Below are 21035 nucleotides of genomic sequence, written 5' to 3'. Positions count from 1 at the left end.
TTTGAGGTTGGCAAGTGCATTTAAATAATTGAGTATTGGTATAGTTTGATGTTTACTTGCATGCTTGAATCTTTTCTTATGGGGGAAGAGAAGATCATTTGTACCGTGCGGTGAGTATATATTTTTTTGTTGTTGCAACTGATGTGGAAGGGTGCCTCGATACCTACACATTGAATGGAAATATTGTTATTTCCTCACTTGGCTTCCTTGTGGTTCTTACGCAAAAGCCTACGGCATACTTTTAGAAAGTCTGTAATCAGTGCCCGCTTGCTGGATTTGGCACCTGTGCAGTGCGCAATGATTGCCGTCAGCTCTCCTTTGGCCCTTTCTTTGACTTTGGCTGTGTCTCTATCTGAGTTGGTCTCTGACTCTAAATCCAGTATGCTTGAGCAATGCACGATGATTATTGACAGTTCTCCATCTTTGGCTTTATCTATGTCTAGGTGGGTCGCCGACTCTGACCCGGGCGATTTGTTGCTGATTTCCATGCCTTGTTGGCACCCATTTTCCCTCTTGGTCCTTCCTTGCGTTGCAGATCCTGGGTGTGGCTTGGAGCTTAAGATGCTTGCTGGCTGATTGCTGGAACCAGCCTGGAACCTGGCTGGAGCCAGCTGAAGGTGTAGTTGGAGAAGCAAGGGCAGGCTGCCAGGGGGTTTTGTTTTCTTCTTTTTTCCTGAATTCTTTTTCCGCTTTCAATTTTATTGTAATTTCCCTAAGGCCCTTTGGCCCTTGGACTCTGGTCTGCTGTCACCCTTCTGCTCCCCTTTGCTTGTGCGCTGTTGTACCTGTTGCGCTGTTTGCAGGGGGGAGCTGAGGGTTAAGCTGATTGCGCTGATTGTGCTGTTTTATGTGATTGCATGTGATTGCAGGAGGGAGCTGAGGGTGAAGCTGGGGGGGCAAGCGGGGCACACAGGGCAGGTTTTGCAGGCTACACCCAACCTATTTGTGCCGTCTCTACAAAACCGCCAAGGGCTCGTAGTTACTGTGGCCGCCTATTAGTGGCGGCCGCACTTGCGCTTACCGCAGGCTGTTTGCCCAGGAGCCAATCCCGCAATCCAACTGTCGCCTTGGACTTCTTGGGTCTCCTTCCCACTCACGCCGCTTCAGCCCACTCTGGCACGACCGCCGGCTGCCAAGCGACTCGCCGGGGAACAGTCACTGAGATCCGGGAGACGGGAGAAGCAGAGCCTGGCTTTGGCTCGCCTCACTGCCACGCCATGCCCCTGCTATAATCAAGTCTTGAGGGGAACAACTAAACTGGAGTCAATAATATGGAATTAATCACTTGATCCCTCTTAGTAGCTTGAGCTGAAATTGTGCTCCCTTTGCTAGGTTATTGATGTGGTCCACAAAGTTCAGGTGTTCATCTATCGGGAATTCCAGGGTTTTGGCTCACTCTACAATGTTCAGTTGCTGTCTATCACAGAGCTCTCCTCAAGCCACGGAGTGGCAATTGGTAGTGAATATTAAGAGAAGTTCAGCTTTGAGTGGGTTCAGTTTAAGGTATATTCACATTACAGAGAACAAGGCACCGCATTAGACGTGCTTGCATCCACTCTCACGTACGAGTTTCTTGAAAAATACAAAACATCACAGGAGAACAGTAAGCAATGCACTGGACCATAATGAATAAGAATAATTGCATCCTACTAACAATGTATAATAGTGCCCAAATATTTGATGGGAAGTCAAAATGGAAACACCTAAAATGTCCTTCAATGAGATTGCTCTCAGCTTCAACTAAAGAAGTCACCATTCCCTTGGTACACACCCTTATACACCAGCAAAAAGCAGCACTTGGGCTGCATCATATGAAGAACTAATCATGGAGTCGAGCCATCTACTCTGAACAGTCAGCAAAGGCTTTGTACCTTTGCAGAAGCACTTCGGGAAACACAAAAGGAACCCTACTTTCTTAAATCCAGACCAGGATTGTAATTATTATTTGAGGTGGGTTCTCACCCCCCTCAACTAAAACTCTAAGGGGCACATTTACAAGGGTTTTATCTCCGCTTTTGGCTTTTAAAGCCTAAAAAGTGGAGATAAAACTATCGCCCTCTTAACAAGGGGGTGCAAACATGCATTAGCGCATGTTAGCACCCTTTTACCCAACGCCTCCCTTTGCATCTCTAATGAGATGCAAAGTGGGCGTCACTGGGCAGGTCAACCTTGTAAATATTGCTGATGTTCACATCGCGATATTTACAAGGCTGCCCCAGCATTTTAGCACACGTTAGGTTTTGGATGCTAAAAAGCAGACTTACCTATCCCTAACATTGGGGTGGATTATGCTGATACGACCCTGTGGGTCGTATCAGCAAGGTTGTCGCCATTTTGCAGGGAACATCGCTGGAAAACCAGTGATGTTCCCTGCAAAACGGTGATTTCCCCGCTATCTCTGGAATTTTTATCGCCCTGGAGTAGCGAGTTGTTAATAACGCGTTATCAGGGCGAGAAATTCCAGAGATAGATGGCGATAAATAACAAAGCGCTAAACGCTCTTTGCGTTTATTTATCGCCGTCATTGTAGATATGCCCCCAATTTCTTACAGATGAATTACATGCATTCGCCCAGAAACTGATTTACTGCAGTAAATCTCAAAGATTCCTACATCTAAACTATGTGCACTACTCAAAAGCGTCTTGATGGAAAGGTTCTGGATTTCCAAGTTTCTGGAAATATCAGCTAGCAGAAGCTTAATGTCAGTCTACCTCTAGCTCATGACTGGGGTAAACACAAGTGATGTAATAGAAAATACTCCACACTTAAGAGTCCCTTTTTGAACATTGTGATATTTTACAAGTAGGAAATCCATCCTGTTACTTCTCAGCACTTTTAACAAATTCAGACAAACACTATCTCTTTGAGGACCTTCATAATATGTGAAACACTCTCTGTAGTGACTTCAGGTATTTCAATTCTGAAGGATGAGTACCCTGTCAACAGATATCCCTTCTGCATTATCACAAGTGCCTTAGAATATATTGCACATGTATATGGCAAATGGCAAATGTACGACATTTGGGATGGAGTAACCCGCCTGCCACACTTCAAACCAGGCCCTAAAAGTGCAGTTCCATCAAGGCGTGCAATTAATTAGAAAAGTTAATACACACTCCATTACAGGATACTCAACCCATTACAGGCAATAGTCAGTCCTTATATATATAGTTATGTCATGTTGGGTGTGTGCATGAGCGCACCCAGTGCCCTTCAGATGCTGTTATCTATCATACACTGGGTTACTTTGAAATGACAGCAAACAGGCATGACGATCATAACTCCCCAACACCTAGTTAAGCATACACATATTCGTACCTAAATACAAGAATTAGTTATGAACAATTGTAAATCTTATTTCATTGAATAAGGATTCCATAAGACTCTTAATTTGACATGAGAATATAATTTGCCATAAAAGATTAGCCAATGTACATGTTGAACCAACCAAAGTTCTCATATTTATGTTTTGAGATAAATACCAGTGTATTATTATAAGACTAAGACATTGGGTATGTATCATGAAGTTTAATTTTTTCAAGCATCATTTGAACTCCATCACAGGTCACACAATTTTGTCACACTTGTCATCTCTTACAATTTTTGTTATCAATGGAATGAGTATGTCAGCACTTGGTGTTTCATCACAACATTATTCAGAGGCCATTTTAGAGTGTGATTAGAATACATAGGAGCATGCTTAAGAATCACAAATAATCAGTTATCTTTTTGTTTTAAGTTCCAGAGCCAGAAGGGTGGATTACCTCAGTCGTTCTTCAATCAAAATGCTTCTGAAGCAATATATACGGGGCTGGTTAGAACTCGAGAAATCACTCAAACTTTCAAGGCTCCACCGGGATCCTATGTCATTGTTCCTTACACAGAACACAGAGGATTGGAGTCTGAATTCCTTCTAAGAGTTTTCCAAAAGAGCACAGGCATTGCAAAGTAAATTCTGTTTTTGTAAATTATATTTGTTTGTAATATTAATCCTGCATAAAATTCAAATCTGAGAGCCAGTATTGTTGGGGAAGGCACTGTAAAATAGAATAGGATGCACAATTCAGATTATTACTGTAATTGCCCAGAGAACTGTTAGTTAATCATTCTGTGCATAAATATTGATGATACATATTTGGAGGGGGTATTTTTTTCAGTTACAGTAAGCTTCTGTGTTGGGGTGAGAAAATGCTACATTAACCTTCTTACCAAGCCATCTGCTGTCTGTATGAACCTTACAGTGTGTGTTTTACATGTTTTTCTATGGAGTCACAGTAAGCATTAGATGCAAAAACAAAAAAATGTCCCCGAAAAAATATACCCGCCTGTGCTTTCCAATCCATCTCATATCCTAAATAAGCCTGGGCAAAGCACTACGCTACGCTCGCGTAGTTTGCGAAGTTTGCGCTACTTTGCACTACGCGAATTGCACGTAGCACAGTGCAAACATGCGTAGCTCGCGGTCCTCAACGTCAAGTTGGCGAACGCGAGCAAGCAAAATGACATCCCGGCGAGACTTTTTCCTCGTTCGCGATCAGCAACATCAAGTTGGTGATCGGGAGCGTGGAAAATAAACCTCCCGGCGAGATTCTCAGCGCGAGGAGGTCAGGTTTCCCATTGGGGGTGGTCGCATATGCTCGCGACCGCTCGCGATGAGAAACTACCAGTCCGCGTTGAGAAAGCTGCCGCTCGAGTAAAAATCTACTCGAGCGGCAGAAAACTACAGCTCGCACTGTGCAAGATGCCGTTTTCAATGATTGCACAGTGCCGGTTGCTTGTCCGCACTGTGCAATCATTGAAAACGACATCTTGCACAGTGCGAACAGGGTACTACGCAGTTTGCGAAGTGCTACGCGTAGCTCGCGAAGTGCACTTTGTGTAGCTTCGCGTAGTGCTACTTCGCGAACTACGCCCAGGGTTAATCCTAAATAAACCAACTACCTCAAAAAAAAAAAGCTTGTTGCCAAGTTTCATCGCATATATTTGCAGGATTAAGGGCCTGATTTTGACTTTGGCAGATAGGGTACTCTGTCACAAATGTGACAGAGTACCCTGTCCACAAAACTCTGAGTCTGCTCGCCTCATTTAGAGTTGGGTGGACCATAAGTATTCCATTGACGGAGCCCGCTTGGACTCCAGTAAGTCAATACTTTCTCTGGCAGTCCAAAAGAGTAGGGGCTATCAGACAAAGGATTTTACACCATCCCCATTTAGAGATGGCAGCTGTAAATTAGTTTTTTTTCCCTGTCTGTTACCACCAGAAGCAAAGGGGGTAAGGTAAATTACCCCCTGCTCCCAGGGAGAAAACTGTTTGAGAGTTTGTCTTTGAAATACAGAAAATGTTTGAAAAATTAACAACTGGCCATCATGGTTCATGATAGTCGGTACCACTTTCCCAAAATTGATAAGAACTGCCATGACAGCAGGATACCTTGGGATGGCGAAGGTATTGCCCTCTGCCACCCCAACAGAGTAAACTCTATCCATCAAAGTCTAAATCAGGCGCTAAGACTGAGAAATGCATCTTAGCTGAGCTGACCCACATATTCTTTCAGTCCAGTGATGGCCGGATGACTGTATTGTGTCCTTATAATGTAGATAAGAAGCCCATTCACTTGATGCATTTGTGAAGCTCCTCCCTGCATTCCACAGCATTCTTCTCCAGAGCCTGTATCCTTCCCCATTTATGCCACCCAATCTGTAAGAGTGGCAAGTGGGTTTGGAATTTTCCAGTATTGATCAAAGGATACAGAAAGTACTGTATCTTCAAGACGAGGATCCAGACCAGCGGTCCAATCATTTAAGGAACTGAGAGAATCAAACATCAGCACATCAGAGTCTTGGCATATGTTGTAGCTTGCTTCAAAGATATTCAATTGGACATCTACATTGAAAAAGGTAATCAGCTCCATTCTCTGCATTTCTGCAGCAGACGCATGCAGCAGGTGCAACGCAGGAGCACGGAAGGCAAGTCCGTCTGCGTCCGTCCATGACCTGACAGCGACCAGTGCCAGGAACCCTGGACCTCCGACCCACCAACGCTACAGTCCAGCGGATCTCCATGCACTCAACGGCGGCAAGAATAACAACTGCAAGCTCTCCTCTCGACATCCACGTTCTTTTCCCCTGCCGAAACTGCTGCCACTCCTTCAACATTGCCAAAACCCAGGACCCACCTCTGCCAACTAGCAACATCTCCCCGGCAGCCCAAACCCTGCAATGCATCCTCCTCAACGTCCACTCCCTCCACAGACACACCACGGAATTCTGGGACTTCCTCAACAGCAGCTCTCCCAACATCCCTTTTCTCATCGAAACATGGACAAGCGCCACCTCGGGCCCTGACATCGCGATCGCCATCCCCTAAGAATACAAAATCATCTAGAAGGACCGCCCAAACTGCCTCGGAGGCGGCATCGCCATCGCCCACAAGGCTAACCTCCGCCTGAACACCTACACCGATGAGCCTACATACCTTATGGAACACCTCCACTTCAAGATACAGGTCAACCCAACCACCACCTTATGTGGCACCCTCATCTACCGACCTCCAGGACCACATGCACTCTTCTCCAACTCCATCAGCGACATAATCACCCCGCATGCCATCACCTCCACCAAAGACATTTTGCTGGGAGACCTCAATTTCCACCTCAACAGCCGCCAAGACTCCATCTCCATCCTGAACAACCTCCATGTCATTGGACTCAATCAGATCGTACCAGGACTGACAGACACAGCAGGACACACCATCGACCCTATCTTCACAGCAGGAAACTCCATCTCTTTCAGCCACACCTCCGAACTCCCATGGATGGACCGCCGCTGCGTCCACTTCACCTACAAAGTGAACACCCTCCGCAGACGCCCACCACAGCTCCAACACAGCAAATGGAACAAGATCTCCGAGCAGCTCACCACCACCCTCAGTGGCTCCGCACCCACCGCTTCAGACAACGGCCCCACCACTGCCACCCGCACCCTACACAAATGGATCACCTACTGCACCAACACCGTCGCCCCTCCCAAAAAATCCTCCAACCCTCATGGCAAGAAAACCAGCTGGTTCCCCACCGAACTGCGGGAATCCAGACGAACCTGCAGACTTCTCTAAAAACTATGGAGGAACTCCAAAACCCCAGCGAACCTCGACAACTACAATACAGCCACCACTGCCCACCACAAACTCATCAGACATGCAAGGAAGAATGGACTCTAGGACAGAATCTCTGCCGACGCACACAACAGCAAGGAACTCTTCGGCATAATCAAAGAGTTAGCCCAACCCAACAGCGAGTCCACCGACATCTCACCCTCCCAGGACCGCTGCGACAAACTCAGCGCCTTCTTCCATCACAAAATCAAGACTATCTACGACAACAACTTCAACAACACCCAGCACTTCCTCCACCACACAGCTGATGCTGGACAGCTGGACTGCCCTCAGCATCGAAGACCCCTTAAAGACCATGAGGACCCCCCACTCCGGAGCCCCCACGGACCCCTGCTTCGCCACATCTACCACAGAGCCGTAAGCATCATTGACCCGAGCTACAAAGAATCATCAACCAATCCTACGAGACCGCCTCCTTCCCCAATGACTGGAAACATGCAGAGATCAACCCTCTCCTAAAGAAACCACCGGCAGACCCCACCAACCTCAAGAACTACAGACCGTTCGCCCTAATTCCCTATCCAGCGATAGTCATTGTAAAAGCTGTCAACAGCCAACTCGCCTCCTTCATCGACGAGAACAACATCCTCGACTCCTCCCAATCAGGCTTCAGGAAGAATCTCACCACAGAAACCGCCGTTATCGCTGCGACAGACGACATCCGCTCCCTCCAGGACAGAGGAGAGACTGTGGCACTCATCCTCCTGGACGTCTCCGCGGCCTTCGACACAGTCGCACACCGCACCCTAGCCCGCAGACTCCACAAGGCAGGAATCCGGAACAAAACCCTCGACTGCAATCTCTCATTCCTCTCTGGCAAAATGCAGTGGGTCAGACTACCTCCCTTCATCTCGAAGCCCACGCCAACCACCTGCAGAGTCCCCCAAGGATCCTCCATCAGCCCTACTCTGTTCAACGTCTACATGGCCCCTCTTGCTTCCATCGTCTGATCACACTGACTCAACATCATATCATACGAAGACGACACGCAACTCATCCTCTCACTTTCCAATGAACCCAACATCTCGAAACACAACTTTCAAGAAGGAATGGAAGCAGTTGCCAGGTGGATGAAGAACAGCTGCCCCCAACTGAACACAGACAAAACCGAAGTACTCATCATAGGCCCACATCCCGATGCCTGGAGCGACACCTGGTGGTCCCCAGCCCTCTGGAACCTTCACCTTCCTCGCGGCAAAGGCATGGAACACCCTCCCTCTCCACCTCCACCAGACACCAACTCTCTCCAAGTTCCTGAAGGACCTGAAGACCTGGCTCTTCGACGAATCACCATGAGCGTCCAGCACTGCACGTACACTGAAAGGCCAGGGAAGACCTCTGACCCACTTGGCCTCCGACGATACTCCGGGAGTGCCTAGGCGCTGCACGCACCCTCCTCCCCCCAGCGCCTTGAGACCCTTCCGGGTGATTAGCTGCGCTTAACAAACCCCTGATTGATTGATTGAATGTGCAACTGTTTTTCACTTACTATTTGGCAACATGGTTTTTCAGTTGCACTGCTTGTAGAAAAGTACTGAGCCAGTGAATTTTTGTTGGTTGTCTCACAAAGCTTTCTGCATGTCCCATTGAAGACCAATTCAGGAGTCCGAGAACAGATGAGAGATAATGTCAAAACACTCCCAAATGCTTCAAATATGCAATTACTTCTCAATATGTACTGTACCAAATGGGCACTTGATATGCTACTCTGAGAACTCAGAGGTCCATCATAACATGTGACGACTGAATGAAGACACAGAGACGTTGAGCCTTTGGTGGACAGTGCACTCCTATCAAAACATGGCGGATGTCTCATCCGCCGTATCTAGAGAGCCATTAACTATAATGCACTTGTAATAAAATGCATGGGATATTGGGCACAATTTTTACAGAGTGCCCTATCTGCCAAGCTCTAAATATGCTCCATACTTTTCTGTGACCAACAAGGTGGCTGCACAAAGACATGTATGTTCTAAAGTAGAGACAAGCTCAAGTGTTCTCCGGGTACCATTTCACCACCTTATCATATGATTTCCTGTGTTTTGTTCATTATCTCTGAGAGCCAGTGATGAGGTATAACTCTCCTTTGAATATCCTCTGTTTTTTTCCAAAATATCTTTATTTGCATTTTTTCCCTAAAATATACAGATAACAGTATACATATATAAATCAGGGGTCAATTAACCACAACAAGCATGATAGGTGATGTCATGCATACTGCTGAAGCATTATAAACTGAGCCTGATACAAGTTCCACATACCAACCAAATTACAGTATAGTGTGACCTCCATGCGTTACATTATGCTCAGCTATCTGAAGAGGCACACTCTTATAGCCATTGGGTTGGCAAAGTAATTGTTTTGTCCAGCTTTATGCCATCCTTTTGTCCATGCGCCCGGATGGTATTCCGCATGAATGTCTGTAGCTGGAAAGTTGAAAATATAGGATGAGGCAAAATATGCTACACTTTATAATCAAAAATCAAACCGGGCCATCGTCTAAGCGTCACGCCTGGGCCAATGTATGTGGGGTGTTGATGCTGCCTTTCCATCACAACTCTGCCAACCTCACCATTCAGTCACTGCAAAACCTGATGGAGGAGGTGACTAAACTTCCCCTCCTTTGATGCTCATGCATCCTGAGAACGACCCTCTACCCCATCTCAGTCCTTAGTTTATCCTGAGCCTGGAGTGTTATGTATCTGGGGGCCGGTGTCCGTGTCTCATTTGCCAGCCGCTTGTAAGGGACTACTTCCAACCTCCCCATTCATGTGTGTCAAGTCCGTGAGTATTCTAACCCAAAATTGTGCGGTAGGGTATTTGCGCAGCCCGGCTATTTCCTCCCTGTGCAGTGATGTGCTTTCTGCTTGTGCCCACACTAGGAGCGATTTTTTCCAACTGTTAACGGCAGAGGGGTCAGTGTGTTTCCATTTCTTAATCAATCTCTTGACTACTATATGGCCTAGGTCAATGAAACTGGACGTAACCTTGTGGTTCTTCGACCTGGGGAAAAAGCCTAATATGCATACCTCCCACGTGTGCGTTAGTGGCCTGCCGGTGCATGTTGCGAGTGCCGTGGTGATTTCTTGCCAATATCTTTGTAAGGAGGCGCAGGACCAGAGCATGTAGAGGAGGTCCTCATCTGTCTGTGGACAGCGGGGGCATGCCGATGTGAACGTATTTATTTAATATGTCTGGGGAAAAGTACACCCTGTGCTTGATATATGTCTCTATAAACCTGAATTTAGAGTTTCTCTGTATGTAAGTGGGGTTAGCTAACACCGTGTTCCATTCATGATCTGTCCACTGTTGTCCCTTGTCCGCTTCCCACCTTAAACGAAGGGCCATCATGGGTTTCGTGAGTGAGTAACGCCTCAGCCAGCCAGTGTACAATGTGGGATCCGTTACCCATGACAGGTAAGTATTGTATCAGGAGATGCATCTCCGGTTCGTAGATGATGTCACCCCATGTCACGGAGAGCGATCTTGTAATGCAGTTATGCAGCAGGAATTGATCTGCTGGCAGGTCATAATCCTCTGCCAGAGTCTCTAAAGGTATCAGAGTGCCCTCAGCATAAAGGTCACCCAATGTATATAATTCCGCTGCATGCCAACGCGCAAGCGGCCCGTTGGAGGTGCCCATCCTGCCTCTGGGCGTCCCCAGGAGTGGCAGCAACGGAGCATAAGGGACCTCCTATAACAACGTTGTGCTAGGGTGAGACAGGTCTGCGATGGACACTGTGGTCGGGCGACATGATGAAATAGTTGCTATACCTGGGATAGGGACTAAGGCGGCTGCATGGTGGCTGTGTCATCTAGGCCAAAACCCGCTAACCATCTCGTCACCCATTGTAATTGCGCAGCCAGGTAATACAATTCCATGTTGGGGACCGCCAAGCCCCCCTTACTGGTAGGAGCATGGAGTTTCCACAGCGCTATACTGGGACGACCCTTGTTCCAGATAAGATCCCGGATCAGTTGTTCAAGGTCACAAAATATTCTGGCCGGGACATAGACCGGGAGATTGGAATTTTGGTAATACTACCATCTTGGTCAGTGCGATCCTGCCCATCGTGTTCAGAGGAAGTGTCTTCCAAAATTGAATCTGGGCCCTGATGGCAGATATAGCCCTAATCAGTTTCCCCTCCAGGAAATCGGTGGGGCTCCGGTATATGAAGATGCCGAGATACCGGAACGTGGATGGGTACCAACAGAGAGAAAGGTTGTTCATACGCACGTTTGTTTCAGTGGGTTCGTCCCTAAAGGGGTACAAGCCTGATTTTGCCCAGTCTACTCTGAGACCCGATACCCTTTCGAAATCCTGGAGTGTGTCTGCTATGGTAGTGGGGATATCATGTGGGTTCCTGAGTTACAATAGCAAATCATCTGCATATCATGAGACAGTATGTAGGCCCTCCCCCAGATGAATGCCCCAGTCCACTCCCTCTCTGCTGAGTCACATCGTTAGCGGCTCCATGGCAAGTGAGAAAAGGTGTGGGAATAGGAGGCAACCTTGCCTGGTACCTCTGTTTACCCGTATGTTGTCTGATATCAATTGGCCCATCCGATTACTGATGGAGGGCTGCACATATAGTAACCTGACCATATGTAGAAATGGGTCCCCCAACCCATATCCCCACAGCACCTCAAAGAGATATGACCACTCTAAGGAGTCAAAGGCCTTTTCCAGGTCTAAGACTAAGCAGCAGGAGCGGGGCCAAGTGTCTGCCGCATAATGCTGCATACTGAAGAGTCTACGTATATTAAGCGCTGCACTTCTAGTGGGGACAAACCCATTTTGGTCCGTGTGTACTAGGGCCCGTACCAAAGAGGCCAAGCGTGCTGCTATTATGGATGTTAGGATCTTGTAGTCCGTGCTGAGTAGTGCCAGTCATCTGTATGAGCCGAGCACCTCCGGGTCCCTGTGGGGCTAGGGAGAGATATCAGTGGCGCTTTATTCTATGTATGAGAGAGGGTGGAGTCCTCCATTGAGGCATCATAGACCCTCTTGAGCTGGGGCGCTAATACCTCCGCATAGGTCTTGTAAAACTCCGGCAGTCAACCATCCGGGCCAGGAGTTTTGCCATTTGCTAATGAACGTATAACCGCCCTAATTTCATCTAGTAAAATGGTATTGTCTAGGTCGAGCCTTTGCTAAGGCGTAAGCTGCGGTGGGGCAATGTTTTCTAGGTACCTGAGGATATTGTCCATTGTGGCTAAAGTGTGGGACTTGTAGAATGCAGTGTAGTGAGCTGTGAATTCTCGGTGTATGTCCTGCTGTGGTACCCTGCATAGAACGAAGTGAGGTGACGGGCGAGGTGGCGTTGTCCTGTCGGATCAACCAAGCTAAGAGCCTGCCAGACCTTGTCACCCAAGTGGTGTGTACATGCCGTATGTGCTGCATAAGTGAGGCAATGGAGTCTTTCTTGCAATTGGGCTTGTTCCTCCCTACTGTGAGCTCATCGCCTGTTTGAACCCTCAACCGCCTCTCTCTCGTGGCACGCCAGTCTCCTTTCCAGAGTTGCAAGGTCCGCCTCCATCAGTTTGCACATGCCGGCCTGCGTGCCCAGGCAGTGCCCTCGGGTAACTACCTTAAAGGCGTCCCATTCCATCAATGGTGATGAGGCAGTGCCTGTGTTATCCTCAAAGTATTGTGTTACAGCTGTTTCCAATGACTTACGGAATGCCACATCCAACAGTGTGTCTGGTTGTAAGCGTTATCCTGGAATCTGCGGTATGCCACTGGTCCATTCTAATGTGTATGGGTTATGATCCAAATGGGTCCTCCTGAGGTATTGGAGTTTCGCTACGGATGTTAGAAGGTCATCGGACACCATTATCCAATCAAGGCGAACATGTAGCCAATATGCCCCGGATAAAAATGAGAATACCCTATCATGCAGGTTCCTGTGTCTCCACGCATCTGTTAAGTGCTATTGTGTAGCCCAGTTGTTTAGCGCCTTCATGGCGGCATACGTGGGCGCACCCGGGTAGAGGAGGAAAAGAGCAGTCTAGGGACACGTCCAAAAAGCTGTTCTAAACCCCCCCAAATCATCGGGACCCCATGCCAGGCAGCAAGCTTACTCGTCAGGGTATCTGGAAACGTGGCCTGTTCAATATTGGGTGCGTATATGGATGCAATAACTACTGGTTGGCCATCTAACCTTCCCCGTGCAATAACATGGCGACCCTCTGTGTTCGTGAGTGTGCCCTCTATGCGGAATGGGGTGCCTGGTCTAACCCAAATTAATGCTCCCCTGGCATATGCTGGGTAGCCTGTGGCATGTAACTGTCCCCTCCATCTTCTCTGAAGGCGTTTCACCTCAGACCCTGGCAAGTGCGTCTCCTGAAGAAGAGCGATCTGTATGTGGTGCCGTTTGAGATACGAGTAAAATAGGTATCTACGCGATGGACTATGAATGCCTCTCACATTCCACATGCATATTTTAACAGGTGCCATGATATCAAGTCAGGAGCGAGCGAGCGTGCGGCTTATGGGAGGCGTAATGGCTATGTAAATCGGCATGACGTGTGTCTGAGGCAGAAGCTTCAGCTGGGCAGCTATATATCTAATACTCAGCATGCATCGACCCAGCATGTGACAGATGGCAAAACTACAACAAACTAAAACTAATAATACCAAAAGAGCGAGAGTGCACAAGCAGTCGTCCAAACAGTAAAAGCAAACGAGATTCTGTCAGTGACAAGGGGGGGTTTCACACAAGCGGAGCGTGTCTACAATGCAATAGGTACATTATCGTGATGACTCCCAGTCCCCAAAGAAGGAAGCATAAATCGGGCCGAAATAGCAGTAAACACATGCCGATTCCTTAGGGGAAATCGTGCAGCATATAGTGTGAGCCTATGCTACCCCAAGCCCCATCCCCCCCACACCAAGCACCTATAATCTATGTAAGCATACATTCACATTATAGCAGACCAGCACTATGAACCATCAATGACAGAGTCCTATTATACTTGCGTGGACAGCAGTGTAGTCTAGTCGGTGCGTATTCAGAGTTCTATACTGGAGACTAAATAATGCCATCCGCAGTCTTAGGAGTGACCTTCGGAAGGCTATCTGAGTCCTGCAAGTTCAGGGTCTCATCCTATAGTTCTCCCTCACTGTCCCATCCCTGCAAACTGGATATAGAGGATGCTGCGCCTTTTGCCCCTCAGATTTCTGCTGCAGCCTGAAGGGCATTGTGTTGGTCTTGTAGCATCTGTTTGGGATTGTGTCCAAGGTTCTGGGAGGGTGGAGTTGTTTTGCGCCTCTTCCCTCTCCTACGCCTTCTGGGGAGGCCGCCAGGGTTCATATCACTTACTCCCGCCGCTGAAGAAGCACCTCCTGCAGAAATCCGCATGTCCAGCCAGTCCCCCGCTGTTTCCGCAGTATCGAAGTAAGTTTTGCTGCTTGCAACTGCCTGCAGATGAGCTGGGAACAACAGAGGGTATTTAAGATCCTGCTGCCGGAGTCGCGCTTGACTGCCATGTAGGAGTATCGCTGTCTCTGTACCAGTGCCGTGAAGTCGGGTAAAAACATAATTTTGTGGTTGTCCACTTGTACTTCCTGCAGTTTCCTGGTTTCCTGGAGAATGGCATCCTTATCTCTGTAGTTCAGCCCTCTTATTAAAAGCTGTCGGTGTTAGGTCCCAGAGGTGGGAGGTTAGCCAGCATCCTGTGCGCGTTCATTGATTAAATGGGGGGAGAGTGTCCCCTCCGGCAGCAGGTCTCGGAGCCAGGATTCAGTGTAGACTACCGCATCCCTCCCTTCCATGCCTTCCGGAAGGCCCACCATGCACACATTGTTGCGCCTTGATCTCCCTTCAGCATCTTTGACTTGGTTTTCCAGGAACTCGATCCGGGCTACGAGGTCCTTAATATGTTTCTCTGCTGCTGTCGTCTGTGGGTAGATCTCTGCCATGGTGGCTTCCATTGCAGACATCCTGTCCGCAAGTTTGCGGTGGTCAGTCAATGGCCAACTTGTCTATTTCGCTTTCAAGGGAGGTGCGTGTCTGGTCCATAGTTTCACCTAGTTTCTCCACTGCCTCAAACACAGCATCCAGTTTACTGGACATCGGGTCGGGTGACGCCTCCCTGGGCATCTTGTTGTACTGGGCGCTGGTCAGGGTCAGGCTGCGTTAGCGGGCCGCCAGTCCGCAACCGGCCCCTGGGCGACATAGAGCGGCGGATGAATGTGTGGCAGCAACCACCCCAACACGGCAGTGTAGAGAGAGCAAGAGGAGTCCGTTTCACAGCTCTGTCAGACCAGAGAGCGATGCATCGTAGTTTGTATCCAGGTGTAGAGCAGTGGATGTGGTGTGACAGCTGCTGAACCCAAGTCCCCAGGCCCATGCAGTCGTGTAGTTCCAGTAGTAGTGGGGACTCCTATAAAGTATGTGGCTTGTTCAGGAGCACCAAAGGCGTCGTCCACAGTGTGCAGTCAGGATCTCATGGTCACTATGGTAAGGATCGGGACAATGGGAGTCGCGGCCCAGCTTACCCCGAGCCGCCTCAAACAAAGGTCATATGCTCCTCCTTATCTCTTCTACACCACCGCAAGCTCACTCCAGGAACGTGCCCAGTCACACCCAGCACCACTCCGCTGTTACTATGGGCTCACCTGGTTCCTGGCGTGCCTCCGTTGTCACCCCTCGTGTGCCTTTGGAATCCGCGTGTGCCGTGGAAATCACTGCCAGTCACCGGGCTGCATATCCGTCATATTTGGGCCGTGCGCGCACTTTTGTTCCATGCGCAACCTCCTTATCTGGGCATCGGCAGTTGTGTCGATGACGTCGCCAGGGCATCAGTCTATCCTAGACTTTCCTAGATTCCACCAGCGGCCATGGGAGGCCCAGTGTGGTGATGCGCTACTCCTTGTCATGCGCGGGGCCTGCTGGGGGGGAGCATCCCCCTCGTTTCCTGGAGACCGCTGCTGGGTCTTCTCCACTGCCGCTCGGGCACCGTCTCTCGGACCCGGGCACAGGCTCCAGCAGCCGCAAAGGCACCAAATCCTCCAGTGCGTTGCAGGTCTGACCGTGGTTCAGCGGAGCCGATTACCGGCCCCAAGAACCCGTTGTGTTGGATGCTCGTTGCGCGGAAAGGGGAGTCCGCGACGGAGCTCTAACAGAGCACGTCCGACTCCATTGTTTGCGTGGCCATGCTCCCCTTCAATGTCCTTTGTTGATCACTTTACGCCATCCTCTGCTGCAATCTGAAAATGCCACTGGAATCAAGCTATCCTGGCTGAAGAGGGGTGAAACCCCGAAACCGGTCCTAGGATGCTTGTTTCCGGTCCAGGGAGGACCTGGCTTAGCAGTTCGGGCTGGACTGTTCCCATGAGGCACAGGGTCAAGACTGATTTGCATATGGCCAGGTCTAAACTGGGGTGGCATGGTGAGCAAAAGAATGATGGATTTTACCCAGATCTCTTGACTGGGGCTGAATGTTTTGATTTGTTCTGCATTCCGTCCATCAATTGTGTGTCTTTTGCAATCTGAAAATAAGCTTCAATGCCAATCAGTGTCGTTGTCATGAACTCTACTACTCTGTGCTACAAAAAAACCTCAGCCATATGAAGCAAGAAAATATTTTGCAATAGTGAAGTCCCGTTAGCAATTCAGACACATCAGTGGCATAAACATGAGAAATGCTTACAAATTGAGTACCCAAATTAGTCTTTGCGTATCTGAGTTGGGTGTTGTACTTTTGAAGAGTGATTGTAAGCTTGTACATGCATTCATGATGCCAATGCACTACAGTTTCGGGATATTTTGTGGTTATCCTGCAGACAATTCATCAGCTAACAGTCAGCACTTGTTATGTTATGTCATGTCATGTCACATGAAATTAGGTTATGTTATGTTCATCAACATTTTATTATGCTGCTTATGCGTAGCCTCATTAGAGTACAGCTTCTGTGTACTAGTCTGCTTAGATGGGAGAAAAGTTTTCTGATTCTGAACTCGCCATTACTGGGACAGTGAGTTTAGTGTGTGCCACAAGCCATGTTAAATAGTTCGGTTTTAAAAGGTAATCTGTGGTGACTTACCTCTCTTGCGATTCAGTGTAGACGTCCTCTGTAGCCAATATATTACCTTACAGTATTTTATCTTCAAACTTTAGGGTCCTCCTCTTGACAGTTGAGGTTCACCTTAAGGAGCCAGTAGACTTGTATGTTTTAAATCTGGTTTGGAGTTTCTCAAAACGCTTTTTTGGCTTACTTTATCACCTTGAATTGAATGACGGCACCCACTGGCAGCCCAAGTATGCATTCCACTTTGATAATGACATATGTCCTCTGCTTCACTCTCAGTTTGCCCCAAACTTCCTTGTTTTGAATCTCAGAAGTCATCAAGTGCGCCTGGTATCACTCTTGAAGTGAGATGGATTACACAAGGCTCACAAGGACCATTATCTACTGCAAACTATGTTATATTGACCACCACATAATGAGTAACGTTCTTTGAGAACTTCAGATGAGAATTTCAGGCTTTAACCATCTATTTCACTCCTTTTTAAATGAAACTCTGCAATGAAATAAGACTTAAGGTTAGTTGCCTGTGGTAGGGAGGGCTGCTATATGTCCTAGAACCAAAGGCGGTTCAAAGATTGTGGGGAGAGAGTAGTACACTACATCCAGAGCACTTTTGAATGAAATCACTAAAGGGTATATTGGTGCTTTGTGTTCTTGAATATTTCTTTATAATGTTTGAAGTCATTATATTAGCATATATCCCCTGGAATATTTCTCAATCTTGTTGCAGATATATACTAACAAAAACCATTTATTTATTTATTCTAGGGATCTTGAAATGAGGCTAAACGTCGGCACATCAAAGGTATGGAATGATCGGATTTGTAAGTGCTCACATGTCAAAATACTGCCTATGGCTCTGCCAAAAAGCTAATTGTTAATTTTAAAAACTGTAAGGTTAATAACTCTCTAAATAATATTTTGACAAATCCTGACAAATTTCAAATATATAGCATTTTGGGGAACTGTCATTCTACCAAGTATGATGCGCGGCAATTAAGACTTAGCTGTGTCTCTTTATCAACTTGTATTAATAGATATGTTATTGAATCTACTATGCATCACATACCTCCTTTCATGTACTGAAGGTGTATATGTCTCCAAGTAACACTTGATGTGTCTTCCCTATTAATGTAAAGTTATCTGATGCCTTGGCTAGACCAGTCAACATATGTACTTGAAGGCCCACTTCTCAACCCCATGTTCTTAGGATAATACTTTGAATAAGAGAGTGAACATGCATGAAATCAGGTTACTAGTTGAGGGGAGTGAAACCCAATTCAAGCAGCAACCACAATTCCAGTCTGGGTGAAATCACACGCAACACCAAATTAACCTGTGCATAACCCTCTGGTAGCTTGGCACAAAGCAGACAGGCTTAACTTGGGGGCAATGTGTAAAGTTTTTATGTAGCACTTCAAACAGTAATCAAGTTAAAACACAACAAAATCCCACACCAATATAGAAAAATAGAGTAAAATGGTATAAATTATTTGAGACTTCAACAACAAAAATCCAATTAGTAAAACCGTAGATATGCAATTTTAAAGTTATGAGTGAAAAAGTGTCAACTGTGGTTATCTGGCTGTGCCGGACTAGGACAAACTCACAAGTTCAGACCGGCCACAATGGCGCGCAGGTTGGGTTTAGGGACCAAGGGGCTCATTATGATGGCGGGTGAACATCAGTCCGCCAACCATCGTTGCGGGTGCTGGAACCGCCCATCAGACGTTCGGCGGTCCCACCACACATTAGGATGCACACGGGGGGACTGCAATGGGCCCCCGAATCCAGCCTCCGCCTGTCTCCAGGATGAACGCTGCAAAAAGACCAGCGGAAAGGGATTCCATATTCCCTACGGCAGTGCCTGCAAGGCACCGCCGCAATGCTGCCCTGGGTCCTGATTCCGCACGGCGGGCGGAAAAGGACCGCCTTGCTGAACCGTGGTGGACGGCCTTTCCATCCGCCGCCGACACATTAGGATTCCCACTGCCATCCTAATTTGGACGTGGGAATTTACTGTGTGATGGCGGAAGGACCCCCACCACTGGCCCGGCGGTGGCAGTCCTTCCGCCATCATAATGAGCCTCCAAGTTAGGCCAGCTGACAAAGTACTTTGAATTCTGGTTGCGAAGCATTGCAAGATCCTGCATTGCCGATGCATCACGTAGCGGCGGTTCAGTGGCGCTGAGAGATGCAATGCAGAGTCCAACGTCGAGGATGCGTTGCATAGCAGTGGTTCAGAGGAACTACAGTGCTGAGATGTGAAGTCCTGTGTCTAGGAAGCGTTGTGCAGCGGCAGTTCAGAGAGGCTGGGAAGCACTGCGTCCGGGGATGCTTTGCTCAGTGACGGTTCTGATGTGTTGCTGCGAGGAGATGAATCATGCTGCCTCGGTTCTGCCCACAGGTCCACAGCTGCACCAGCAAAGTAACTTCAAGCACATTTCCATGGATCCAGGACTGGGATGGTAGCACTTAGTATGGCAAACTCACAGCAAACAGAGTCCAGGCACTGGGTTCAAGGTGGTTGGAGCCTTTTCTGTCCCTGAGGCTCTTATAAGGACGCCAGTCATCTAGTGCTTGGAGTTACTGTAGTGGTCCTGGGACACAATGCAGGTCAAGTCCTTTTCACTCAGGCAGCGGGGCAGTAGAGTAGCAGGGCAGCTGAGTACTGGTCATTCTTAGAGCAGCACCACAGTCCTTTTACGTCTTCCACAGGTTTAGACGTGTACTGAAGAATTGGGTCTGAGGCTCCACTATTTATCCTTGGAGCCACCTTTGAAGTAGGAGAAGGTTCTGTGGCTCTTCACCCCAGAGGTGCTTAGATTTTCTTGTCTCCCTGCCCTGGCCACAGCTTATCTGGGGTCACAAAAGACTAGTGTTAAGCTCTTGTGAGTGTGCTGGACAGGGCAAGTGTGATGTGCAAGTGTGGTAGGTGACCGCTCCTCCCACTCATCAAGTCAGTCCTGACAACACGAGCTCTCTCTTTGTCTCATTGTCTGGGAGCAATACACAAAGGCCAACTGCCAGCTACACCTAGTCATGTGACCCAGGAATCAGGCTTCTGGCACCAAATTGTTAGGACAAGAAAATGCCAACTTATTAAATGTGGCATTTCCAGAATTGTATTTAAGAGTTTTTCACTACCTGCACATGTAAAAGTAAAAAGCACATGTCTAACTTTTTAAATACCGTACAAGCTGCTTAGGGCCTACCCTGGGGATTACTTATATGTATTCAAAAGGAAGGCTTAATCCTTGCTAAAGGTTAATTTGCCAGGTTGAAATGGCAGTTTAAACTGCACACATAGGTTGCAATATCAGGTCTGCAATATCGGGCCTGAGACGTATTTAAAGGACTACTAAAGTTGGTTGCACAATAACGGCTTCAGGTTCACTAGTAGCATTTAATTTACAGGCCCTGCATACATGTAGTTCCCTGTACTATGGAAGTAAATTAAAGGTTCTAGGGATTGAGAACATGCACTTTAACACTGATTAGCAGCAGTAATGTGCACATGTCCTATGGCTGACAAAATAATGGATGGGTAAGGCTAAAGGTGTGGGAGAAGACTACCCTAAGGCTACCAGGTCTAACACATGTTCCCCCACCCCCAGCTGAAAGTGGGGACACCTACCCAACCTCCTGGGAGTTCTTATCACTGAGGAGGAAGAACCTAAAGAGACATCAGCATTGGTGTGGTCTGACCCAGAGGTGTGCAAAGAAATTCCCTGTAGGGTGACAGACCCCATTAACAGCTTAGGATTTTCACTCTTCATTTGCATGAGCCATCTGAGGGGCCTTTGGTCCATCTGAACCCGGAA

The 21035-nt window shown here is 47.8% G+C and overlaps 1 protein-coding gene across 1 annotated transcript in view; it reads left to right on the top strand.

Annotated features, from left to right (window-relative positions):
* Positions 1–21035, top strand: part of CAPN13 (calpain 13) — a 582342-nt gene that overhangs the window by 413265 nt on the left and 148042 nt on the right. Inside the window, exons 13-14 of the mRNA XM_085609938.1 lie at positions 3741–3949; positions 17980–18016. Coding sequence (XP_085466064.1) covers positions 3741–3949; positions 17980–18016 — 246 coding nt within the window. The remainder of the gene's footprint in view (positions 1–3740; positions 3950–17979; positions 18017–21035) is intronic.

The sequence above is a fragment of the Triturus cristatus genome, chromosome 6, assembly GCF_964204655.1.
Source record: "Triturus cristatus chromosome 6, aTriCri1.1, whole genome shotgun sequence".
Lineage (NCBI taxonomy): Eukaryota > Metazoa > Chordata > Amphibia > Caudata > Salamandridae > Triturus > Triturus cristatus.
Note: the sequence above shows the minus strand (reverse complement) of the source record. Positions and strands in the feature narration are given on the sequence as shown.